Below are 27,886 nucleotides of genomic sequence, written 5' to 3' on the forward strand. Positions count from 1 at the left end.
GAGAAGTGAGAATGTAAACACACTCTCTCCAATCGGAACTGTCCCCTGTTGCACGCGGTTCCATTTGTGGAGTCAGCGTCAGGAGTCGGGGCCAGCAAGAGGCCGTGGCTTGTGCCCAGCAGGTAAGAAGGCGAACCCCCCGGGCCTCTCTCCACTATTATCCTGAGCCGTCTCGGGCCCTGCACAGTCGTTACGGGAGGAAGTCTAGGAAAAGTGGCGCGCTTCCGGCCCTGCCCCCGGCCCGGGCTGCTCTGGGGCTGCAGGCTGGCTCCGCAAAGGCTGCTGGTGCAGGGCCGGGCTGCGTGGCTCCTCGCGTTGGGCAAAGTCATTGAGTCGTGCCATACTTTTACCTCCCCTGTGTTGTAGCTATTACACGCATTTTAATTTATGCTTTCATAACTTTGTGGCTCTACAACCCATGAAGCATAGTAACACACGAATTTACGTTCATTTAATCCAGAGGCAGATGTGCACTCTTTAATTCCATATTATAGATAAGGACTCCTAGTTTCCAAGCAAGAAGTAAATGAACATTTCCAGAGCTATTGGACCCAGACCATGCTTCAGAATCCCAATCTTGTACTCTATTCACTGTTCAGCCCTTCGGCCACAGAAGATAAGAAGGACTTCTTGAATGTAGTTACTTTTGATCATGTTTTCTCTAACCCTCATCTAAACCCACATTACTCTCTTATCTTTCCAAACTCAGAAAATGTGGCTTTTCATAATTTTTAGGTTTGGTCCCTATATACAGCAGCCCTTGTGGCTTATAACCTTTTAATATATATATATATATATATATATATATATATATATATATATATATTTTTTTTAAATGAAAAAGATGCTTTCAATGTGTGATTTCTGAGGCTAAGACCCCAGGCTTATTAGACCATCAGCTCAGTAACAAAATCTCCAATCATAACAAAAAATGGAACTTTAAATATTTGAGGATTTGGAGTGTTTTAAAGCAAAGACCAGTAATACACCTCGGTAAAGAGACAAAAAGAGAGGGGAGTGTGTCGTGGGTAGTGAAATGAATGAAAAGCATTGGAAATGAAAGGATTTCTAAACCCAGAGGTTTTCAGATTACAGACCCTCCTAAAAGGTCTTCCTCTCCACATATCAAGCCCCAACTCTCACCTCAAATAGAGGAGAGGGAAATGCTAGCTAGCCCCACTGGATATGGGGATGTAGTCTAAGGGTACTCCTCCTAAGAGGGAGATATCTTTGAAGGCTCAGAGTTCATCTAAAAAATAAATGAAGATTTTGTGTTCTACTCCAGAATGTATCCATATTTTACTAGAAAATGATCCTTTTATTTAGGTAAAATAAAGGTACAATTAAATGTACGGATCTTAAATGTTAGATGAGTTTTGACAATTGTATTTACCTATGTAACCACTCAAAATCAAAATGACATTTTAAACTATTTACTTGTCAAGTAAAACTGACATTTCAGGAAGATGCAAAACATCCTTTATGTGGCTTTGAATGACCCTTGTCCTCGTTTAAGAAGTGTTAAAATAAAAAACAGAGACCAGAGCAGACAAAAGCAGTTAGTCATACAAAGCTTAATTAAGTTTATTTTGCAAGAATAACTGGCCTGTCATTTCTTGCTTCTGCCTCTGGAAATCATAAGCAAAACTTGAACTGTTTCCCAAAGTTGATATGAAGGAACTACTGAAAATTCTAATAGTATAACCAGTCACTGTGAAGAATAAATACTCACTGCTTTCTTACTGTATAAGCTTCTTTATTATAGCATGCCCTTGAGGCTTATTCCATGTTTTAATTTGATTGCCAAAACTGTTGGTTTGCAAACTGTCTTCCTGGTGTGTGCACAATAAAGTTTTACTAATTACTATTTCAGTGATTCATTAGTTATACTTAATGTATTTCTTAACTTTTGACAGAAGCATGGACCCCATCCCTTCTGTTATGTAGTAGTTTATATTCAGTACCTATGTGACAGTCTCTGCCCCGAGTGCATCAGAATCACTTGAAAAGATTTTTCAGATACAGTTGCTTGGGCCCTGCCCCTTATCTTCTGCATCAGCATCTTAGGACAAGTCAGGCACCTGTATTTTTTCAAAGCTGCCACCTAATTTTGATTTGCAGCCTGACTTAAGAAGCACTAGCTCTTATGCTAGAGACATAAGTTAATAATTAAATGTATGACTGTTACCAAAGTAATACTATTGATTAATTTGGATTTACAAGTTTAAGACTTGTTTGGCAGGATAGACTGGGTAATTGGTAGTTATTCAGTTAATGGGACCTTGTTTCCACTTCTGTGTCAAAAGGATTGCTGACAGAATTACTCAATGGAAAGTCTAGTGAACTCTGAACTGTGAATTGAAATAAATCTACTGAATTCAGATTAACTGATTTTACAAAAGGGTATTTTCTCAACAGACTGGATTCTGCCTTTTAGCAAAGGGAAAAGTCAGACTGTTTGCAATTGCTTTCACCTTTATACCTTTCAGTCCTGGGTACAACATTCCAACTTTTCGCTTGGGTCTGGTAATTCAGCAGAAGTGAGGAGAGTCCTCATCTGCAGGATTGGCAGGCACTGGAAGCATCTCCTTCCAATCCAACGGTAATTACAAGATTTCAGGGTTCTTTTGTAATTTATCCAACACCCTTTGTGCAATACAGGTAAAGATTAACCACATTCTTTATTACTTTCGTTGGCAATTTAATTTTGTTGGGTATTTTATTGGGATTTTATTTGGTTTTGTTTATTAATTAATTTATTGGTAGACATAGGTCAAGGGAGGAATAGGTTTAATTTTTTTAAAAGAAAAGGCTAAGGTAATGCTAACATGCTCTGCAAAGAGCAGAGCCAGTCATCAAACAGTTTTCATGCTAATTATTCTATTTATGGGTGTTGGAACTAAGATTATAAGAGGATTATTTGGCAGCTTTCTTCCCTCTGTGTGGAGAGAATATCCAGGCAACCATGTAATTTAGTAAAAGTCGCAAATATCATGCTTGGAGAAAATATATTCTTTAACAGTGAGCTCCTGCAGGTGGTAACTCTTTAGCCCTCCAAAATTACTTCTTAATTTCAGTGAATCAAGGACACTCAAAATCTTTGTGATTATTTAAAAGCATTACCCAGGCTAAACCTTTAAGAAATACTCTCACAAATATTTTATAAAAATATGAAGTGTTTGGTTATCAAAAGAAGAAATGAATTCAGGGTTTTGTGATCCATTATAGAATGGCTGAAATAAAAGAAGGCTGAAATGAAATATCTTAAATACAAACAAAAAGCAAGCAACAATAACAAAACAAGAAATCCATGTAGAACACTTTTTTAGAACAAACTTTGAAAACGGTACAGCAGGAAATGTGCTGTAGAAAATATATCAACATAAACAGAACAGGAAATAAAATAACAAAGTAGTTCTTTGAATAAAATAATTTAAGTTGATTTTAATTGCTTCTCATTAAAATATTTATGGACTGCAAAGTACCAAAGCTTAGACAAAGGCTCAAAGCAAAACCAGTGAAAAGCAACTTAATTATTAAACTGTAGGGATAGATTTAATGCCTGTTACCAGTGGACAGACACTGGGAGTTTTTCCCAGTTACTCTGTAATCTAGAGAAAAGCTAGATTCCAGCCCCTGCCTTGGGCTGGCAAGCCCTGTATTTGTACTATGTATCTTGATCCCAGTGAGACCCAGAAATGGAGCGGGTAGCACTGCAGGGAAGCAGGGTGCAGAAACTGAAGGAACATTGTTTCCCAGTTTTAGCTTTGTCTTCGTCCATTGTGTTGTTCTGATTTTTAAAGCAAATTTATAGTAGTTTAATATCGACAATCATTAAATTGCTGATGAAGATGTTTACTTTGTATAAAACGTATTAAGAAATGGTGACAGTTGTTACGTCATGCTATGAGGACATAAGAGATTTATCTTAAATGGTTTAGAAATCATGCTATGAGGACATGAGAGATTTATCTCAAATGGCTTAGAAATTATGACACAGCATTTCTCAATATGGCAGAACTCCACACGTGGGAGTGCCCCAGGGGTTGGTGGGCAGGGGTGATATCAGTATTTAAATGTTTTCTGTTTTTGTTTCTTCCGTTTTGCCTCCTTACATCTGCCTCCTTTAGCTTTTTAAATTGTACTTTACTGTTTTGTTTTCCTTTTAATCCATTATTTGTCAGCAAAACAAAGAATGAGCTCTTGGCAGAATCTCTGATTCCTAGGGTTAAGACTCGAACTGGGGTGTAACCCAGGTTAGAGACATCTTCATGATGAAGAACTCAAGCCCTTAAACTTCTTCCTGCATCAGTAACTATGAGTTTCTCTTTGGAATTTAACTGTGATTTATTGTTTAATTCACTTTTTTATATGTACTTAACATTTAGGACATTTTTCAGACACATGAATAGGAAAAGAAATGTGCCCAGCCCCTAGCTTAAAGAGACACATTACGACGACAGTGGAATTCACTGTGTGTCCCTCCCATGTTGTGTCTCCTTCCCTAAGCCATAGAGGTGACCACTGCAGTGAATTTGGTGTTTATAATTCCCCCATCGTCCATTCTGTAGGTGATCGACATTTAGGTTTGTTTATCTTTTCACTGTCATAAACAGTTTTCTCTGCCCATTCTTGCATGTCTCCTTGTGTATATATGTGAGTTTTTTATGTATCGGAGGAGAGAGGATCATCATCAGTTTTACTAGATATTGCCAAATTGGTCTCCAAAGTTATTGTACCAACTTATACTACCTCTGTCTGTCTGTCTGTCTGTCTATCTATCTATATATCTATCTGTCTATCTATCTATCTGTCTATCTATCTATCTACCTGAACACCCTTTCCTCTACATCCTCAGTCGTGGATTTAACATTTTTTGCCAATCCGATGGGTGTCAAATGACTTCTCATTTCCAATTCCCTGACTACTAATAAAGATATATCTGTGTCAGTAATGATATAGCTATGTATAGATATGCCATCTAGATTTCTTCTGTGAATTACCTGTTTATACCTTTTCTGCATTTTTTTATTGGATTGTTTATCCTTTTCTTATTTATTTGTGGATGTTCTTTATATAACCCAAATACATAGTCTCTGTGTTTTAACTTTGTTTAAAGTTACCTTTGAGGTGCAAAGTTGTGTTTTTTTGGTGTACGGTCACATTTGACAATTCTTGTCCTGTATGTTTTATACTTTTTGTATCTTGCTTAAGAAAACATTTCCTAACATGGAGTTATGGAGATTTTTTTCTGTATTTTCATCAAAAAATAATTTAGATTTTGTATGTAAGTCTCTGGCATACCCAGAGTTGATTTTTACATATGATGGGAGGTAGCAATCCAGGGTTTTTTTTTCTTCCATATAATATCTGTATCAGTTAGATTTGCTTTGTAATTAGCCATGCTAAAACTCAGTGACTTAAAACAACTATCGTTTATTTAATTTGTAATCCTATGAGGCTGTGCTCAGCTGGGCTCCTTCATGTCTCTGTGTTCGGTTACTGTCAGCTGGGTCACTCTGCCAGTGTTGTGGCCGGTATATTGCTGCTGACCCATGTATGCATATCTCATCCTTCAAGCCTGCCCATGTTACCAGAGCAGAGACTTGTCTTCCTGCATGCGTCTGAAGTCCAAAGAGATACCTACAGGTTCTGCAGCAAAGAAAGTAAAGGTTTATGTTAGAGAATTGCAAGTTCCAGAGACACAGGTGAGCTCAAAGACCTGAGTCCCTCAGGTTTCTCGAGGGGAAAGATTATATAGGGGAAAAATCATTAGTTATGGAAACTAAGGGAGTTGGGGTCAGGGTGCTACTGATTGGAGCTAGGGTAGTTGATTGTCATGTCCATTTCTAGAATCAACCATGGTGTGCCCTACGTGCCCCCTCTGATCCCTTGCTTAGTGGGGTTGTTCCACCTGGGTGGGCCTGGGACTGAAACACACTAAAGCCAAGATGTTTTCCTTAGTTTAACCGAAACTTATTGTCCTCATGATCATAGACCTAGGCTTTATCCTGAAAGGATTTGACACTGGCTGAAACCTTATGTCCTAAGGCTTAATGATTAAGGGAGTAGGCCTACAAAGGTAGAAAAATTAGGGTGAGACCAACAAGTGAGTCCCAGTGCTATTATAACTAGGCAAAGCCTGTTTGAATCAGAGTAAATGCTATCTGAAGAAATGGAGTTTGTGTGCGCTTACACCGGGGCTTCTTCATGATGGCAGCAGGTTGTAAAAGGGGACAAACCCCATTGTGGAAGCCTTTATGTGTCATGTTTGCTAACAGCCCATTTGCCAAAGCAAGTTAACATACATGATTTAGTTCAGACTCTGAGTGGGATGGCATTAAAGTCACATGATAAGGGAACATGAATACAGAGAGAGGAATAATGCTTCCATTTTAATAGTTAATTTAGCAGAACATCCATTGTTTAAGCACCATTTATATTTCATTCTCATCCCAGTGATCTTTAATGACGTATATCAAGTTTCCATATATGTGTGGTCTGTCTCTAGACTCTCTGTTCCTTTCCTTTCCCAGCACAAATACTATAACACCTTAGTTTCTGTATTTTTAAAATAAGTCTTTATGGTGGTAGGACAAATCCTTCTCCTTTGTTCTTTCGAAACTGTCTTATCTATTTTGATTAGTTTCTTATTGCTGCTGTAACAAATTACTACAGACTCAATGGCTTAAAACAACATAACTTTATTATTTTACAGTTCTAAAGTTCACATGTCTGAAATAGGCCTCTCTGGGATAATATCAAGTTGCTGGCAAGACTGCATCATTTTCTGGACATTTTAGGAGAGAATCCATGTCTGTTCCTTCCAATTTCTAGTGGCTTCCTGCATTCTTAGCTCCATCTTCAAAGTAAGTAGTATCGGGCTATGTCCTTTCATTCTGTCATCCATCTGATTCTCAGTCTTCCGTTTCCCTCTTCCACTCATAAGGATACTGGTGATTACATTGAGCCTACCTGGATAATCCAGGATGCCTCCGCAATCTCACAGTCAGCAGACTGGCAACCTTAATTCCCTTAACATTTTCACAGGTTCTGGGGATTAGGATCTTTGAGGGGCCTTTATTCTACTTTCTAGATCTATTCTTGTCCCTTTTTCTTTCATATATATTATAGAATCAGTTTATCAAGTTCTGTGAAATATTCATTGAGCTTTTGATTGGAATTACATTGAATTTATAGATTAATTTGGATAGAAAAATACCTTTATATTGAGTCTATCTTGGAATATGCATAATATATCTCTCCATTTATCTTCTTCCTTAATATCTTTTTTTAAAAATCTTTTATTTATTTCTAAGTAACTTTTTATTTATTTATTTGCATTTTCCAGTTTTTTTGGGGGGGGGCCAGTGTATTACAGTGCAATTGATTTTCATATGTTTGTCTTAAATCTAACTAGTATGCTTTTTTATTAATTATAATAATTTGCTTATAGATTCTTTTGGGTTTCTTTGTAGATAATCATATCATTGAAAATAAAAATTTTGTTTCTTCTTTTCCTTTTTTTATGTCTTTTATATTATTTTTAGATGTTAGCACTAGCTAGGACCTCCAGTACAATATAGTTAAGAAGCACTGAAAAGTGTCATTTTTGTTTCATTTAATCTGTTAATGTGATGAATTCAGTTGAGATGCTTTCTCATATTAAATGATTCATCATTCTTATGATAAATCCAACTTGGTAATGATGACTTCCTTCTTATATATTACTTTATTCATTTTGCTATTATTTTTATTTAGGCTTTCTGCATTTGTATTTATGAACAAGAGTCACCCATTATTTTCCTTTCTTGAACCATCCTTATCTAGCTTGGATATCAAAGTTATCTTTTAAAAAAATTTTGGAGCTATTTGTATAAGATATGTATGTATAAATATGTTTATATATATATAAAAAAAGATACTGTATATATCTTTTCCTTAAATGTTTGAGAGAATTCCCCTGAAAAATATACCAGAATTGGTGCTTTAGAGGGAGGCTTTGGTAATTTAATTCATCTTCAGTAATTGGTCTGTTTTATTTTTCTATCTTTCTTGGACTTGGTTTTGGTAAATTTTATTTTCCTAGAAAATTATGCAATATATCCTCATAGCCATTCAGCATACATGTGTTCCAGAGCATCCAGTATTCAGTTCTAAAATCTCTGTTGCAATCATAGTTAGATTTCCTTTTAATTTTTTCCCTTTGTTCATGTACGTGTTTAGTGCTTTTATTCCTGATGGAGGTTTATTTATCTCATTAGTCTTTTCAGAGAATCAGTTTTGGACCCAAGGCTTCTTGGCGTAATAGCCAGTTCCAGATCTGTGGTAGAAAATGTATAAGATAAGCTTGGGACATCTTTTAATGTCAGATTACAAAGAAACTATCAGAAACTACTAGAGTTATGTCAAGAGGAATCAAGAGTCAACTTGAAGAGGCTACCACTGGCCACGGATGGGATCGTTTGAGTTTCAATAATGATGGTAATTGCACTAGAGAGAAACTCATCAAATATCTTTAAATCCATAAGTTCATAGTAGTATTTTTAAAAATCGTTCACCTTCAGAGAATAATAGAGAACCAATTCATTATCTTGAAAAGTGATTTTAAAAAGAATGGAAGAGAGAATCTAGCATTTATCCTGCCATTCCTATATAAACGGTACCACTAGATAACTAAATAGTAGATAAAATCTGTTTATAAAAAGTATTCTAATTAATAAGTAAAAATGTAATGATAGAATACCACCAGCATTTCACAACCTCCAGTGTATAGACAAAGTCATTAAACATTAGTTTTTAACGCTAAGATCATAAAAAGAGAGTCGGACATAGGCTTCATGATGAAAGTGCATGCTACCACCCATAGTCTTCCCAAAGGGATGAATGTGAATCTGATCCAGCCTCTGGATCCAACTGCTAATTTGTAAGAAATACCAAGGAAAGAGGAAGTTTGAACCTCGCCATGCATGAGCAATACGCAAAATTCATTCTGTTGGAAAATCTGCAGGTCAAATGACAAGGCTACTTTAACAGGTTGATTTTACAGAAATAAAAGGAATGGAAAAGAAAACTATAGATTAAAAGAGTCTTAAAAGATATATCAATTTTTTTTTTTAATTGGGATGACTGAACATTTAGGGGTACACATTGGGTGATAAAGCTTTTACTTTCTTAAAGGAAGTAATAAGTCAGGGTAATGGTTACTTGGCGACTTATGAGTAGAGTTGCCAGATTTAGAAAAACAAAACAGTACACCCAGGACTCCCAGTGAAATTTGAATTTCAGATAAACAGTGAATAATTTTTTAGTGTATGTCCCAGCATACTTGTTTACCCAGAATTCAAATCTAAATGGGCCCTGTGTTTTATCTGGCAAAATGTCGATTTTATTCAGGATAGTAATGCTGCTTACTTCTCAGCCTGCCATATAGCTAGCAGTGGTCATAAGTCCCCCTGTGGGCCAAAGCACTGTAAATTAAGCCAGTGAGCAGGGTTTGGGGAAAAGTTGACTACATGGGCAGATACCCCCTTCCCCTTCCTCCACACAGCATGGTATTGGGATTGTAGCAGTCCTCTTGCAACCTCAAGGTGACTGAAGACAGAAGCCGCATGCTGAGGACAGAAGCACAAAGAGTAGGTTGTTGGTGAAGTAATACCTTGGAGCTCCTACCTTTGTCAGGTTTTGTTATCAGAATTTTACCACTTGATAAGAAAAACTTTTCTTCTGTTACTATGTTCTGGAACACTAAGTAACACTTGGATTATCTGCTCCTTTATATAAAGTTAGTAAGAATTCCTCTGGCAACTCTCTGGAACTGTTTTAAGAGTAGAGGATTGGAACATTTGTTATTCTGTTATTATTGGTTTGGTTCAGTTTTCTCTCTTACCTGAAGTAAGTTTTGGTAAAATGCCTTTTCCCAGGAAATTATCCATTTTATCTCAGTTTTCAAGTTTATCAGCATAGAATTGAATAGCTTGTTCATTATTATTTTAACTTCTGCATTTATAGATATTTTCTCATTATTATCTATTTTGTATATATTTCTTTTTTCTTGATTAGGTTAGCTGTTGATTTATCTATGTAACCATTTTTTCTTCTCAAGGAACAACCTCTTGGACTTATTTATTCCATCAGTTTTCTATTTCCTAATGCGTTAATTTGTACTTTTATTTCCTTCCTTCTGCTTTCCTGTGTACTGTACTACTCTGCCTCCCATCACCACCCACCTTTTGTTAGTTTTATAATTTCTACATTGTCAAGAGTTTATAACATTTGCATTTTTGTTCTATAAACATGATCCTCATATTTCATATTTAAGACTCATTGTCAGTTCTCTTGTCACAATTTTTCTGTTCATCTCTTAGTCGACAGAAGTTTATCTTCTGAATTTTTTTTCAAGTAAGGCTGGTGAGAATAATATTTCTTGAGTTCTTACATATTTAAATCTGTTATCTCTTACTTTTATGCCTCAGCCATAGTTTGGCACAGTATAAAATTCCTAGTTCATGTTTTCTTTTCTAAAAGGACTCTACAGGCTTTAATAGCATCGATGTTACCATGGTAAAGTCTGAGGACAGCCTGAGTTTTTGCCCTTATAAATGCCCTTTACCTTTTTATTTGGCTTCCCAAATGATTCTTATTTTACCTTTAAAAATCAGGAATTTTACTAGGCTATGTCCTGGTGTTGACATTCCTTTCTTGCCTCAATTTTGGTGTGTCTTTTCCATCTATAAATTCAGATCTGCTTTTATTTCTGGAAAGTTTTCTTCAATTATATCTAAATATTCTACCTGTTCCATTATGTATTATCTATTGTTATATAACAGATTACCTTATCACACATTTAGCAGTTTAAAATAAGACGCATTTATTATCTCACAGTTTCTGTGGGTCAGAAGTCTGGGCATAGCTTAACTCCGGATCCTTCGCTCAGGATCTCACAAACTAGAGTGAAGACATCAGTGGGCCCACAGGCTCATCTGAGGCTGAGTCCTTTCCTGAGCTCAATTGCTTATTGGAATAATAACTTCTTTGCAGCCATAAAGCTCCCGGTGTCTTCATTCTTCAAGGATAGCAGGAGAGAGTGTCTATAGAGCATCTGTCAACTACTCCTGTTTTATTCTTTTAAAATCAGGAACTTTATTTAAACAAATGAAAACCAGTAACAGTCTGGTTCTATAGAGATGTTTCTGTCGAGGCCAGGATAAGCACTGAATCCTTTAACTGATCTGGATCAAAATGTTTGGGGGGGGTTCCCCACTCCCACCCACCCCTCAGTTTAAGCATTTAAACGTTGTTGTTCATTGTCACTACGTGTGGTGGAAACACTTTGAAATCTGCACACATTCTATTAGTCCTATTGGAGAGGCACCTGGGAAATAAAGGTGATGTCTTTCTTCAATGTGAGGGAAAGGTAGGAGTCAAAATATCGGTTTTACATGCCCTTATCCTCTAGCTCAGTGGTTCTCCAGGTGTGACCCCAGGCCAGGAGCATCAGCATCACCAGGCCAAGAGAATTCATTAGAAAATACATGTTCTCAGGCCCGCCCCCAGACCTGCTGAATTAAAACTTCTGGTCATGGGGGTCCAGGGATCTGTGTTCAAACCTTCCAGGTCACTCAATGCCGTGCCCACATTTGAGAAACCCCTGCTCTTGTCTCACCAGAATTTCCTTTGGGAGTGCTACTTTGTACTTCTGTTTAATTTGGCCTCAGCTGAGGACTCCACAGTGGTCTTTGAAGGTTTGACCGATAAATTACCCCAGTTCAACATCTGTTACAAGGGCTATACCAGGAGCCAAGAGACCTGATTTTTAGTCTGATCTCACCACTGGAGTATTCTCTCACCACAAAGATAGAATTAAATAATTTTTTAAAAGCTTTCACTGCTTTATGTGACAGGGGGGAAAAATGAAATAATGGATGTTAAAATAGCTTGAAAATGTTAACATGTAACATGTAAAATGCAATGTGGCATCAATATAAAAGTTTGCCCCTATATATCCCTTAACTCGGCCAGATTCCCCCGTGCATAGTGCTGTCTGTCAGCGTGGAGGGGCTGCGTCACCTTGCACTCCAGTCACATCCTCGGAGTGCAGGATTATAAATTACCACAACAAATTTAAAACTGGTAAATATAGAAGATGCAGTAGGTAAATAAAAAGCAGCTTTCACGAGACCCCTATCTTGGAAATTAAAATGATTGGTTTGTTGTTGTTGTTGTTGTTGTTGTTGTTGTTGTTGTTGTTGTTGTTATTTCCAGTGTAAAAAAGATAGATGAAGTGTTAGAAATGGAAAGGAGAAGTAAGGGATTTACTGCATAGGAACCACTCTGCTATTGTGGTACTTGGAACTAATCCCCACTTGAGCTAACAATACTCATCTTGTCCACGGGGTGGCAGTAGCAAACCTGTAGAATCAGTCTCAACTGGGAATTCTTTCTGCAAAGTGAAAAACAGCCTTCTTGCATTACTTCTGGGCATTGCAGGGAGAAGTTTTATTTTACTTAAATTATGAAGATAATATCCCATTTGAGGAAAAGATCTATATTTAGGTTCAAGTGCCACGATCCCTTCATTGCTCATTTAGTGCTTTAAGATAAATGATTTTAGTCAACAGAGCAGAAGCAGCACCTAAGTGAAGGCCTGGTCTAGAGATACACTTCTGTATGTCATTCTCTCTTTTTGCAGATTAATAGCTGGAAGTTTTTAAAAGGTGAAATCACAACTTGCCAGTTCAATTCAAAGGCGTCGGTAACTTATTCACACTATTCCTTGTGAATTTTGACGTCATCAGTTGCCACTCATGATTGTTTTTACACTTGGCATTTCCCACTGAGACATCGAAAAGTCTTGGTGGTAGATGGGTTTGCAGAAAGCTGTTCAAGCTAAAATCATCGTGGGGCTTCTCATTTCAGAGGCCAGTCCTGGATGAGCAACATGCTAGCATCATCAGAGGGGAGAAGCAGACAAGAAGAGGCTTTCTAGGAAATGAAAGGCCTCTTTTAGGATTCCTTTAAATTCAAATTATGTAAATTTGACAGATGTCAGATGTGTACATTATTTCTCTATATAAGAGGATTTAGACATGGAAATCACAAAATTTAAAAGAATAGGTTTAAAACTATTTGAAAGTTTACAGTGTTTTTCTTGGCATTGTCAGATATACATAGAAATGCATGCTCGGCTGATTTCTAATGACGTAGCAGGTCCTTCGGCTTCATTCCACAGGATGTGACATTTCCTCTGCTGACTTTTCCTGCCTCCTTTTCCAATCATGGGACAGTTATTCTCCCTGACAAGTAAAGAGTGACGAGTTCTTTATTAACAAGATCAATAGGCCTATATATATATTTTTAAATGTATATACCCACCTCTGAAATTATCTTATTAAGAATACCTTAATAAAAATCCTTTCATTTTATTGCAAAGACACTATTGTAATAACAGGCTTAGGCAGGAAACACAGATAATTACCAAGATGAATCATTTAACAAGGTGGGAAAAAAGTTCCTTTTGTGTAAAAATATCTAGTGATTGACATGTTGCCAAATTTCCACAAAATGGATTTCCATGTAATTCAGACTTTGATTTCTTTTCCTCATAGATCACAAGAACCGTCCTGATCTGGATTAGTGTCAAGGAAACATTTTTCATTATGAAATAAGAAGCAGAAGCTTCTATAGGGCAGTTAAAAGATCAGGATGCTTGCTAAAGATGTCACTCCAGCAATTCTCTTCCCACCCACCAGTGTCTCCTGTCTACCCGATCATTCTTGTTGGCACACTGAAAGGTCTTCGGCTTTGACTCTGCGAGCAGTGGGGAGTCACTGGAAGATTTTCAGTAGAGAAGTGTCATGATTGACTTGAGCTTTAACTGGATCTCTCGAGCTGCTCTAATGAGATGAAAATGGAAGAGGACGAGAGCAACCGCAGGGGGGTGTATGGAAGCGAGTGAGGGGTGCCCTGTTATTTCTTGCCGACTTCGTTTTCTGCTGCCTTCCCCTAGTTCCTGGGCTCCAGCCAGTTCTCCTTGCTGGTTCTTGAACCCACTTATCAAGCTTCCGTATGGGTTGGCCTCGCCAGCCCTTCTGCCTGCACCACTCTTTCCCAGGCATCCACGTGGTTTTCTCTCTTACCTTGTCATTGAGGCTTTCCCTAATCATGCTGCTTAAAATTGTCCCTCACGCAGGCCCGGCCCTCCCTCCCCTTTCCCTGTCCATTTTCCCCTGCACGTGTTGTCTTCTGACATACTAGGTATTTATTTGATTGTGGTCGGTCTCCCGACACATCTAAAGTGGGCGCTCCACAGAGAAGGGCTGGTCTTATTCAGTGTTGTGTCTCTGACACCTGCAACTGCATCTGGTGCACAGTTCGTGTCCCATGGATATCTGGAGTGAGCCCTCCCGACTCTGCTGTTCCCAGGCACCTCACGAACAGACAGACGCCCGCATCTCAGAGGGCTGTGGAGAGCAAAGCATATGAAGCTGGGTATGGAAGCACATCATCACCTCAGTGATTCATTCTTGCCAGGCCCTTCCTGCAGTGCCAGAGAGGACAGAGCTACCTTTTCAGAGTGGGCACGTAGCTCTAGTCACCCTGTTGTTTATGGTCCAGGTCCTGTAAAGCTGGATCGGTTGCTGGATTTCCTAGAACCTCATGACATTCCAGAGCCCCCTTGTTCCCAGGAAGCCCCCACACCGCCCACCCCTCCCGTCATGCTGTCATGAGCCAGCATCTGGCAACCACTGGAAACCATGTGGGCGATGTCCAGTCCTACCCCATTAGGACCATCCCTCCTCCAGCCTGCTGTGCCCTTCGGGGTCCCTGCCTTGACCTCGTTTTATTTTTACTGAGACAGTTGTGTGGTGCCACATAAAGACAGAAAACCAGCATTTGCAAATTTGGTTAAAATGGCTGCTATTTTATCACCCTCTGTGAAGGGCAAGCGTGTTTCTATTTTTATTATAATTACTCATTCTCTCCTACCTCATTTAGCATGCTCCTTTCAAGCGCGAATACCTGGCTGCATCTGCACAACCTCTTATGGGCCCACCTTTGTTCACACAAACTGACTGCTACTTACAGCTCTCCTACCAGGCTCCTTTTGTAAATATTCTAAATTTTATTTTCTCAAAATAGAAAGAAATGTGATAACTCGCTGGTTCCACAGTTTCCTTTTTTTGCTGGATTGTAAGTCCCTGAGACTTAAATGTTCTGTGTCCCACCCCCTTCTCCCCCACACACACCATTCTTCATCATCATGAAAGCAGAGATGGAATGGAAAACAGATTTTGAGATTTTTTAAAGTATTTCTTGCTGGTTTTCAGAGGCAGAATTCAGATAAAAAAAAAAAACTTGTCAATTATACTTTTGTTTCTACTCAAAAACTCATGACTGCTCACTCAAAGGCCCCTTATTGTAATCTTAAAACATTGTTGACAGTGTCCCAGATGAATGGCAACAAGTCCTGGGGTTTGGTGTTTGGATGGCACATTTATTCCCTGGGGAAATAAGTAACAGTTTGCGAGGGAGCGGAGCTGGGAGGCAGACCTCCCCTTGTTCTGAGAATTCTCCCTGTTCTGATTGTCTGAGCATTCTGACTGAGCATCCTTAGTCCCTGTTCTGTTTCTGAAAATAATTATGGTTACTTTTGTTTCTGGAACTCTTGGGAGGGAAAGAAAATAAAAAGAAATTTGTGGCCTGGAGAGTTTAGTTTTGAAACGCACACACAGGAGTTATGAGTCAGACTTGGGCAGGGTGTCATTTTCTTTTTAAAGAGCAGCAATATGAGTCCTTGATTTGTCTTTGTTCTCTTGATGTTTAACCCGGATTCCCAGGCAGTTGGTCAACCCCAGCACATCTCCTCAGAGCACGTGGCCCAGCCTTGTCACACCACCCAGTAAATCAGGGCGCCAGGGGAGGGGCTTTGGGCTGGAGGCCAGGTTGATTTACAAGGCGGAATTGGACTAATCACTCTAAAACACTTAGTAGCATATAAGGATTAGAAATTAAAATTCCTGTTTTGGGGGGGAAAGGCACACAGAAGTGTCATTGTAAGTGACATAATTTACTTCTCTGAACAGTAGGAGCTACAAAGCTGAATTTACTTTCTAGAAAACTCTTTTCTAGAAAGTTGCATTTTATCACTGCAAAAGGATTTTCTTTCCAAATGAGTAGCTTTTGAGTAAGAGTTTTGGAGTCGCAGAGACAGATTGAGAAAATGATGAAAGGCAATTGTCAAGTTCACGGAGGAAAAAGAATACTTCGCCTGGGAGACTTCTTTTTACATGTCCATAATGGGGCATCGATATTGGCATTTAACAAGTCAGCAGTTTCTCTGCACCAAATAAGCAATATTTTGCTGAGTAAAGGGAGCCTTGCCCTTTATATTCATCCCTAACCAACGAAGTGCAGGGAGAATTTTAATCCACCAGGTTTTTACAGCTAGGAAAGCCGAGCTGTGTTATTGGGATCGGGACAATCATAGCTAGCACAGATGGTTGACCTGTAGTGTGTTTGTGTGTGTAGAGGGCAGGTGGTAGGATGGGGAATATGCCACAAAATTACATAAAATAATCGGAATAATTATAATTGCCTAAAACAGAAGTGTGTAACTAGAGAGGCGAGTAGTGACGCAAATACTGGTTCTGTTTTGGAAATGTTCTAAGACCAGACTATTAACACAGTGAGGCGTCTTAAACGGAGCTTGCTATGTGTTTGGAGAGAAACACACACCCTTTTATTGGGAGCATGAAACAAACTCTTTGAGTGGCAGTATCACCGTGGGTGAGTTTAATTGCTGGGATTAATAAATCACAGTTGCAAAAGTTAAATTCTTGGCAGGATTCTCTGTTCAGCTGTTCTCCCCTGGCCTCATTACATTCCAGGTTTACGGGCTGCGTTATGTCTGGAGCGAGCAGTCAGCTTGCTCTTTTCCTTTGCTGCTGTTACGTGGTGGCCTTGGGAGTCCACACCGTGGTGCACCGCGTGGCTGAGGACCATGAGGCTGAATACTACACAGCCGCCGTGTACGAGCACCAGTCCATCCTGAGTCCGAACCCTCTCGCTCTCGTCAGCCGCAAGCAGGCCTTGGAGCTAATGAACCAGAACCTTGACATCTATGAGCAGCAAGTGATGACTGCAGCCCAAAAGGCAAGACGCGTTCCTGGGTTAGAGGCTCAGCTTGTCTCGCAGAATGGGCCAGATTGTTCTGTAGCCCTTGGTTAGGGGTTCCCGCGGCCCCTTTGGAAAATCAGTCCATCTGGTAAAGCTGAGTTGAAGTAGTCAGTTGGTGAGAGTCTCACTACTCAGAGAGTGGTCCATTGACCAGCATCAGCCCTTCAGAGCTTATGAGAAATGCAAGATTCGGGCCCCGCCTAGACATGCTGAATTAGAATTTACATTTTAGCAAGATTCCCAGGTGATGCGTTTCACCTCAAGTCTGAGAAGATGGAGCTAAATCCCTGGTTCTAGAAGGTAGCTGTAGGAGGAATCACTCGGCCACTTGTAAACAAATGTGGCTGGGTGCCACGCCTGCAGAGCCAGACGGGGTGTGGGCTGGGCTTTGAGATCTTTTTAAGATTCCCCAGTGGATTCTAATGTGCAAAAAAATATGAAAACCACCAGGCGTGATGGCCTGTCATACTCTCTGACACATTCCAAGTTTAAGTAAAACAGTAAGCATCCACAGAACTGCCACTTGCTGCCTTCAGATTATTCGGGGTTCATTTCTGGTCTCAGAGCCAGAATGTGAAGAGTCTTGAGAACTCAGTCCAGACAGAGCTGAGCCACAAAGAACAAAGGGAGGTCGGTGGCAGCCGTTGTGAAGCCTTCCTGCTTGGGCCCCATTTCCCACCCCTTCCAGGAAGGGTGGGGCAGAGAAGGGAATGTCGGTGCCAGATGTTGCTGTAAGAAAATGCCGTGTTGGGAAACGTATAACCAACGGGAAGTTTGGGCTTTAACCCTGGTGGCGGGGTGACCAAGACCAGCTGCTCGAGGAAGCCCTGCTGTGCCTCAGCGGGAGGCAAACTCCATGTGAGCAAAACTTCCCTGTGTTTGAGTTTAGAGGACAGAACCAGTTGCGCCAGCAGGTCCTGCCCCAAACCATCCCTGTCCCTGTTCAGGGGGCTTCAGGAGGCCTGGACAGCCACTATCTATGGCGGCATTTTAAAATTCTAGCCTATAATATGCACACGCATGCATGCGTACACACACACACACACACACACACTCACGGGCACGCGCGCACACACATACACACCCCCGAGGTTGGAAGGGAGGTTAAAGACCGACTCCAGTGTCTCCTGCTCGGTGACACAACAGGCCTCTCTTGTTCCCAACCTGACATCCAGTTTCTCTTTGGACACCTTCAGTGGCCCAGAACTCCTGTCTCACAGCCCCACTGCTTCCAGCCAAGGACAGAAGGACCTTCTGGAAAGCTCTTCCTTTCAATGAGCAACGCTCAGCCTCCCTAGAACTGCCACTCATTGTTCTGCCCTCTGAGCCAAACGGAACAGACGGAGCCCTTCCCACGGCTCACCACCCTCCCCAAATTTGAGGACAGCTTCATGGCCCACTACGCATCTGTCCCCCAGGCTATGTATTCCTGGTTCACCCCACAGTTCCTTGAGAGAGGAGGCTTTCAGGCTTTCTACCAAAGACTCCCCAGGTTGTCGCCATGCCCAGAGCTCTGCACAGTTCTCCTGATTCTGTCTGATGAGGGCAGGGTGGAGGAGGTCTGTCACCACTATTGTTCTAGACATTGTCCCCAGAACGCTTTTGACAGCCCCGTCTCGCTGTGAATCCATAAGGCACTTGCTGTCAGCTAAAATCCTGAGCCTCTTTCACACCCTCAGACACGCATACTGCCATTGTCATTCTGTACTTGTAAAAGTTGATTTATTTAACTTGAGAGCAAGATTTCACATTTATACGGTTAAATCTTAAATAGCCCGTTGGGCTATTTGGGGATCTTTACTGCCATCCAGGATATCAGTTACCTTCTCGTCATTCGCAGAGTTGATAGACACCTCACTCATGTCTACCTATAAACAAATCCCAGGCTGTGCCCGCAAACCCGATGACTCAGATCCACTCCAGTGCATTCTCTGCACAGAGGTGTTTGCTTACATGGCACAAAGTATTGCCCGCCTCTTGCTTCTCTCCTGTCTACAAGACCATTCTAAGATATTTGGCAACTGCCATCCTGAAACCCAGAGAATGTGACTGTAGCATCCCCCCACATTTTAATAACCTGCCCCCAAATGAATCATACAGCATGTTTTTGTTGAACTCATGTCGGCTCACTGCAAAGCATCATTCCTTCCCTCTTTGTGGTCCAGGAGCAGGGATGAAGCTCTTGATCTGATCATTTTTAGTATTTACAGACATCTTAGCTCACTGATGTGTTACACATGTTAAAGCAACTTCTAAGACAAATTGATGCCAAGCATGTGTCAGAATTTTATACCAAAGTTGTGGTAAGGGTAGAGGTTCCTGGACGAGCCAGCTAAAATTATTCTTTTCTTGAGAGAGGCATTTATGAGGAAGAAAAGGAGTTCAACTTAAAGATATGAGGTTATCAGTCACCTGAGTGGGCAACCTTAATTCTTCAGGGGTTCTTGATTTCATTAAGATCTATCAGAAAATCGCCCAAGCCGTTTATCGGGAATGCTACTTGCTTCCTAGAACGTTCTGGAATGGATTAGTTATCACATCAGACCCAAAATTCTGCCCCAGCTCAGATTTGGTTCTTCTCCTCACTCCTGGCAGATACGTATTCAGGAAATGCAACTTTTAAAATAGTAACCTGATACATACACATAACTTAAATGTCATCGTCCATTAAAAAACCATTTCATGCTCTCAGTGTTTTCCTTTTAATAAAGAAAAATATCCAAGTATAATTTTCAAAAAGTTAAAAACACGACTCATCGAAATATAAAATAAACATGTATCGAAGCTTTTATTTACCTTGTTAATTAGTGGAGGAACCAGAATGATGGTTCACTAAAGCCAGTTCAACAGAGTGTGTATCACTGTGTGTCAGTCAAATGAATGTGGTAATGAATTTGCTCGGAGATACAAAACTGGCTAATTCCTGCAGGGCAATGAAATTGTACTCTTTACAATTGTAATGTTTTATTAAATAACAAAGTCAAACAGTGGTTCATCTCCTAGATATATAATCTTTAAGTGAGGTCATTTAGCAGCCTAGTAGATCCTGAAAAGGATACATACATTCTTCATTTTGCTACTTCCAAGTTTGCAATAATTTTCTTTACAATGCGCAGTAAGGTAACCAATCTTATACTCCTCTAGAGGGATTTTACATTGGTATAATCTTTCTGGAAACCTGTTTGGAAATATATGTTAAGAATGTATAACTTTTCATATTCTTGACCCAGTATTCTCACTTATAAGACTTTATTCCAAAGAAGTAATCAACAATCCAATCAAAGTTTTGTGTATAACACTCATTCGCTAAGTGTTTTGAACGCTCTGTATGCAGCTGGTCACCACATTTTTTTTTTTATTACAAAAAGTTGGAAACAATTCAGATGTCCAATGATAGATGATAAACTGTGTTGTCCTTGTAAATATAATGTGGCCATTACAAATGATATTTTTGAAGATATTTGTGTAGTCTTGATGTTCTATGTAGTGAGAAAGTCATGATGTAAAACCGTATATTTATGTTCTAAATTATATATAGACAGAAAAAATGAAAATAGTCAAGATATTAACAATAAGTACCTTCATGTGACAGGATTATGAGTTCTTTATCTGTTTTCCAAGTTTTCTACAGTTAAACTTTTGAAGCTTTTATGACCAGAAAAAAATTCTAGAGTTTTCAGTGCATTCCAGAAGTATGTGACTCAAATTGCCCTTTATTTTAGATTACTCATGCCTCCTCTGCCTTCTTTGTCCGCTTTCACTTTGGGGCAATGTTCCAGGCTTGACATTTGAAGCCCTGTAAGTGGAGAATAGCAGAAGCAAGAGGCCCTGGTGCTGAGAACGGAGGGCTGCACTTTTTGTTTGGATTTTCTTAGGTTGCTTCAGATATCACAGGGAACCCAGGTGTCTCCAGGTGTGGAGAAAGGCCTGCGGTATGGTCAGGAAGCCACGGGTAAAGGGAACCTCCTAATACCCACTTGGAGAATTGCAAATTAGATCAAGTACTTATTTCTATCCTGAAATCAACACGCTTGAATTTACCCACCAGCCTAGTGGGTCCCAACCTTGGCTGCACATCAGAATCACTTGGGGACCTTTAAACAAACATTGTTGCCAGGACCCACCCACAATCAATTGAAGCAGACCTTTTAGGGGTGGGTCTCAGGATTACCCTTAAACAAGGAGTGTTTTTTTTTTTAGAAGTTATCTGTCTGACTCTGATGTGCGATGAAGGTTAAAAACCACTGGACTACAGATAACACATCTAGTAATGAGCTCAATATTCGAGGCCACTACAGTTGGCCCGTCTCCCATTGCACCACCAAAAACTCCAAACCTCTGTTTCCTTGGCAAGCCCCTGCTCCCTTCAATCCTTCCTCCCTGGACATGCCCCCAGGTACAGATAATGGTTGTTCCTAGAGGACTTGGTTTTTGATCCCTCAGAATTAGGCCAAGTGAGGCCGCTTCCCCAAGACTAAGATTCCCAATGAGAGTTCAGCCGCCATCTTTTCACCTCTGGTTCCTGGTACGCAGCAAGTGCTTGATGGCTGTCAGAAGAACGAAAGAAAGAACGAATGAATGAAGTGGTGCTTCCCGTTACCTGATAGCACACAATAGTTTGATGTTTCTGATTTACAGGGTGTACAGATTATAGTGTTCCCGGAAGATGGCATTCATGGATTCAACTTTACAAGAGCGTCCATTTACCCATATTTGGACTTCATGCCATCGCCCCAGCTGGTCAAGTGGAACCCGTGTCTGGAGCCCCACCGATTCAATGACACGGAGGTGTGTAAGAGTCTCAGCCTTCCTTCTCAGGGGGCCGCAGGCACGCACAGAGGAACCATGCCAGGGGCCAAAAGCCCAGACATGTTAAATGAGGCTGAAAGGGGACCCTGGGATCCTAAAACTGAAACCCAAGTTCCATGTGCCACACAGTCGTCCAATTAAAGAATGTCTGGTATTACGAGGCATTTATTCGTCAACCCTTGGTTGACTTCACGGATTGCAAGGACCTTGTCAGTTTACAGTCCCTGTATTTTTATTTTTATTTTTTTATGCCTACAGCACCTGGTCTTTCTAAGTGGTCTCCCATCCAAGTAGTAACCAGGCCCAACCTTGCTTAGCTTCTGAGATCAGATGGGATCAGGCACATTTAGTAAATATATTCTTATTAAACAAACAGAAGTAAAAAATAATGAAAACCCACCTTTACCACACTCCACCCCACCCTTCCTTCTATTTTCTTTTCTAGAGAAACTGCCATCAACAATTTGATGGGCATCCAACTATATTCTTTTATTCATTTTATAATTATTGGCATCCTCTTTTTTAGCATGCTGAATTGTTATTTTTTAAACTCTTGCTATTATAAACAATGTTTCAATGATTATCTTTATACATATAGTATTGTAAACATGACTAAGTTCTCTGTTGTAAACATGTCTGTAAGGTAAGATTGATAGAAATGGAATTTCTCAGCAGAGGATATGCACATTTTAAAATTATTTTAAAGAGTACCAAATTTCACCATTAAAAGATTTTATTTCACTTTACATCCTCAGTAATAGTGTATGAGTGCCTGTTTTCCAACCCTTTGGTCAATGTAAGATGGAATAATCTTTGCAATTTTTGCCAATCTTACGAGGGTGAGAAATATCTCATTATTTTAATTTAGATTTCCATATTACTAATAAGGTTGAACATCTGGCCATTTGTATTTATTCTTCTATGAATCACCTGTTCATATCCTTTAGTTTTTCAGTAGTGGTTTGTTTTATTGACTTAGGATCACTGTTTATATATTATGGACACAATACAGGGACTTCCCTATTTTAAAATTATAATGCAAAAGGCAGGATTGAAAAATTCCATTTTATACATTTATATCTTTTTTTTCCCTCTAGGTCCTCCAGCGCCTGAGTTGTATGGCCATCAAGGGAGACATGTTCCTAGTGGCCAATCTCGGGACGAAGCAGCCCTGTCATAGCAGTGACCAAGGGTGCCCAAGCGATGGAAGATTCCAGTTTAACACAAATGTCGTGTTCAGCAATAATGGAACTCTTGTGGACCGCTACCGCAAATACAACCTCTATTTTGAGGCAGCTTTTGATACTCCTCCCCATGTAGATCACATCATCTTTGATACCCCTTTTGCTGGCAAGTTCGGCGTCTTCACTTGCTTCGATATATTGTTCTTCGACCCTGCCATCAGACTCCTCAGAGACTCTGAGGTGAAGCACATCGTGTTTACGGCTGCCTGGATGAACCAGCTCCCACTCTTGGCAGCGATTCAGATTCAGAGTGCTTTCGCCATAGCCTTTGGTGTCAACTTTCTGGCTGCTAACATCCACCACCCATTTCTGGGGATGACTGGAAGTGGCATACACACCCCTCTGAAGTCTTTTTGGCACCACGACATGGAAAACCTCACAGGTCACCTTATAATTGCCCAGGTAGCCAAAAATCCACAGGGTCTCATTAGTATAGAGAATGCCCCAGATAAAATGGACCCATCCCATAGGAAGTTTTTAGAAATCTTGGCAGGTGATCCATACTGTGAGAAGGATTCTCAGGAAGTCCATTGTGATAGAGCCACCACATGGAACATGAATGCACCTCTCACGTTTCACTCTGAGATGATGTATGATGATTTTACCCTGGTCCCAGTAGAGGAAAAGGAAGGCTATCTCCGAGTCTGTTCAAATGGCCTCTGCTGTCATTTACTTTACCAGAGGCCCACTTTGTCCAAAGAGCTGTATGCCCTGGGGGTCTTTGATGACCTTCACACGGTGCATGGCACTTACTATGTTCAAGTTTGCGCCCTGGTCAAGTGTGGGGGTCGGGGTTTTGACACCTGTGGGCAAGAGATCACAGAGGCCACGGGGGTATTTGAGTTTCACCTTTGGGGGAACTTTAGTACTTCCTATATCTTTCCTCTGCTCCTGACCTCAGGGATGACCCTGGAAACCCCTGACCAGCTCGGCTGGGAGAATGACCACTATTTCCTGAGGAAGAGTAGACTGTCCTCTGGCCTAGTGACGGCGGCCCTCTATGGACGGTTGTACGAGAGGGACTAGGAGAAGTGTGGGGCGGGCTGTGGCTTCTGCATGGACAGCCCCGCACTTGCACAGGCCACAGCTCACAAGCACCGGGACCATCTCTTCCCCCATCCTGGGAGCTGGGGGAAGAAGTAGAGGAGACAGATCGATTCCCCCAGTGTGTCTAGTATGAAATGTCCTCTTAAGTGCAAATTATTGAGACGTTTTCTGGTATTTTCTACCCACATTCACCTTTTTCAAGCCACACCTTCCTCCGGTATATCTCTTACTGTACAACTGGTTTGAAGAGCAAAAAAATAAATTACAGTTCATATTTTATAAATCCACAAAGCAATAAGGTGTGTGTCTATATGTTTCTTGTTCTTTGTTGATTGGTGACACCTAAGACCTACAAGTATTTCACAAGCCTCAAACATTTTCTAAGGGAAGAAACGAACTCAAAGCAAAAGCTGCATTAGAAACTGCAGCCAAGGGGCCCATGTCCATGCTGATCAACCAGAATTCTACTCAGATGAAATGATAACACCAGAGCCACCCCCAACACCAGAAATGTGGAGCTTGAAGCAGCTTCAAAAACGGAAGGAAAGTTTTTCTCACATCTGCCTTTCAGTAAACGGAACGTGTCAGGCAGGGCTTGGAATAACTGGAAAGAGAGGGGGCTGGAAAAAAGTGCTGAAGAGAGGGGCAGCAGTGGGAAGGTATGAGTAATAGGATTCGTTCTGCACAGCGTGTCTCATCCAGGGATTCCAGAGATCGTAATAAATCACAGTAGCTTTGGGCAAGAGCCTTACGATTGCCCAACTGTGCAGGACGGAATGATGCTGGTAGAATCTACTTCTCCCCGAGAGGGCCTTTTGCAGAGAGGCAGCCCACCTCTTGAAGAGATGCGTGAACCGCCACGGAGGTTGGCCTGCTTTAGTCATTCGTGATTTAATCACCCAACAGGTGTTTTGGGGGAACCTATCTGGTACAGAGGAAGGAGCTCATAATATTCATTCTAGATGCAAAATCCTATTGTGTGTGAAGACGTTGTTAGGCCACTGATTTCTGAGTTATTTGTATCTGACATTTCAACATCATTTTGACTCTGCCTAGTAACTGTTTCCAATCATTAAAGTGTAAAATTTTTAAAGAGCGTGGATAATTAGTCACCTGTGGCTTATCTAGTCAATGCCGTGACTATTTAGTTTTGTCCCCCCTTTAATTAGGCTTTTGAAAACAGCATATGCATATACATAATTACATAAAGTTAAAAATGAAATTTCTTTCCCACCCCCTGCAAAGTCCAGGACTTTTTCTGGCTTTTAGGCAGGATAATAAAGAGCACAGATCCTAGAATCAGACTCTCCAGGTTTATCGCCTTGGTCTCACAGTTAACCCTTCACCAGGAGGACCTTGGACAATGTGTTTAAACCTTGTAATGCCCCAGTTTTCTCATTCATAGAATGTGTACTGAATAATCCCTGTAGGGAAGAAGCCAAGTCCCTGCTGACTCACTGCCCGCCAGCCCGCAAAGGCCTGGAATGAATCACATCTTCGGGGAATACACAGGAACAACTCGGATTCCTGAGGAAGCCCTGGGAAGTCCTCCTGGGGTGGGAGTAGGACTTCTCCCACCAGACAGCAGAGCTCTCCTGCCCTCCCCAGTGCAGGTCCCCCCTGGGCAGCCAGCCTGCGGGCAGCATGTGCCTCCCGGTGTGGCTGTCAGCCACCCCTTTGGCTTCCTTGCCCTAAGCCCCAGAGAAACAGAAATTATCTTAAAAATGCATATTGTTACCTCACGCCAAGATGATTTAATATAGACTTGGTGGGACTACTTCTCCCAATAAACATTTATGAAGCGCCTGCCGAATGCACATTCTGTCCTCCTGAGCAGAACTCTTAGAACTTTTCCCGAGTTGCTTTCTACCAACAAATCAGAACCATCTGCCCACACAGTAGAAATGAGGGGAGAACTAAATAATGTTGGTGAAACAAAACGATTTTTACAATAAAAAGAAGTAGCTGCCAGATGGCAGAACAAAGTGGAGGAGAGGAACATGAGTAAAATAAATCATTTCCAGGAAAAAAAAAAAATGCACCTATGACTAATGGTTGCGATACGTTTTTGTCAACTGTGGTCCCGAAATTCAGGAAGCAAATGGTAATCTTGACTATAACACAGGCAAGAAATCAAATGTATTTTTGGTTGAATCAGACTTGGGGGAAGTGGCTTGGTTCATGTGGTTTCTCATGTAGGTGCAGCTGTGCCTGTCTGTGGTTTTCCTCACAGAGGAAGTGAGAGACAAATGAGCTGTGTTCACACTGCACTTAAAAAAGTCCCGTTTCTAGAGGAGGCGACCATGCCCTGCATGCAGACTGTTCAGCCCTCTCTCGCGCGGGGAGAGCCTGGAGGCAGCCCCTGCTGCGGGGAAACCCACCTGGGCCAGCCCTTACCCACAGGTAGCCTTGCTTAGTACCTTGTGGCCATCGCACACTGGACCAGAATTAGGCACCCGGCCAAAGACCAGCCAGCCAGAGTGTGGGCCGGTAGACTCTGAGGTGGGCTGGCACCCAAGCTCTGCTCAGAGAGGCACAGTGGTGACTCAGCCGCTTGGATTTGCAATCGAAATTCCAAACTGCTCAAACGAAATAAGTGTTTTCTCAACGAAGTGGATTTATCCATTGTAAAACTTTTTTTAAAAAGTTTGTGCAAAATTGCCCAAAACAAATGCTGTTGCGACATGAGGACCTGTGAGCAGGACTGCTGTGGAGGCCTCAGTCGTCCATTGCCAAGTCTCCTCCCTCGTGTCAGCTGCCTGTTCCCACACAGTCACCGACAGCCTTAGTGGCTTACGACAACCACGGACACGACTAACTCCCACCGTGTCTGTCCATTGAAAATCTGGGAGCAGACTCGCTGGGTGGTTCTGGCTCAGGGTCTCTCATGAGGCTGCAGCCAAGATGACAGCCAGGGCTGTGGCCAGCTGAAGCCTTCACTGAGTTGGAGGGTGTTATTGGTAATTATGTCCCCCCAAAAGGTATGTTGAAGTTTTAACCCCCAGACCTTATTTGGAAAGAAGGTCTTTGTAGATATGATTAAGTTGAGGTCACATGGTCACACTAGAGTAGGGTGACTCTTTAATCCAACATGTTAGATGCCCTTAGAAGAAGAGAAGTCATAGTCACGTGCCAGGAAGAGTCATCGACCAGCCTGGTGTGATGTCGACCACTGTTTTTCAAAGGGCGGTCCCAAATTAATAGCACCTTGGAACGTGTTAGAAACACAAATTCTTGGGCTCTGCCCCAGATTTGCTGGAGCAGAAGCTCGAGCCGGTGCCCAGCAACCTGAGTCGTAACAAGCCCTCCAGGGTATTCTGATCTGGGTCAAGTGTGAGACTAAAGCAGGTGTGCAGGCCCTAGTCATCAGCTCCTCACACCAACTCTCTGAAACAGGCAAGCGTGCCCATTTTATAAAAGAGGAAACTGAGGCCTGGAAGGGAAGTAGCTTGGCCAAGGCCAAACAGCACTCCCGGTAACAGAGCTAGAACGTGGAGATCCTGCCCCAGGCCCAATGCACAGTTGGTTTCTGGGTTACCTACCGAGAACTGTCATCTCTTCTCTGGTTTCAACACATTATCACCCTGTCCGAGTGACCTTTTAATCAT

The 27,886-nt window shown here is 41.2% G+C and overlaps 1 protein-coding gene across 5 annotated transcripts; it reads left to right on the forward strand.

The window, feature by feature from the left end:
• BTD (biotinidase) lies at positions 1-24,573 on the forward strand. 5 transcript variants are annotated; one of them, XM_036218664.1, is made up of 7 exons: positions 5-122; positions 2,490-2,602; positions 5,581-5,708; positions 6,719-6,869; positions 16,890-17,154; positions 21,817-21,966; positions 23,085-24,573. In XM_036218664.1, exons 5-7 carry the CDS (start codon positions 16,906-16,908, stop codon positions 24,255-24,257), a joined length of 1,572 nt encoding a protein of 523 aa, XP_036074557.1. In that variant the 5' UTR covers positions 5-122; positions 2,490-2,602; positions 5,581-5,708; positions 6,719-6,869; positions 16,890-16,905; the 3' UTR covers positions 24,258-24,573. The 5 variants fall into 5 exon arrangements, with proteins under 5 accessions (XP_036074555.1, XP_036074557.1, XP_036074556.1 ...); XM_036218663.1 differs by lacking the exon at positions 6,719-6,869; XM_036218662.1 differs by lacking the exons at positions 2,490-2,602; positions 6,719-6,869 and having other exon boundaries at positions 1-122.
• The last annotated feature ends 3,313 nt before the right edge of the window (positions 24,574-27,886 follow it).

This window comes from Rousettus aegyptiacus, unplaced genomic scaffold, assembly GCF_014176215.1.
Source record: "Rousettus aegyptiacus isolate mRouAeg1 unplaced genomic scaffold, mRouAeg1.p scaffold_m13_p_4, whole genome shotgun sequence".
Classification (NCBI taxonomy): Eukaryota; Metazoa; Chordata; class Mammalia; order Chiroptera; family Pteropodidae; genus Rousettus; species Rousettus aegyptiacus.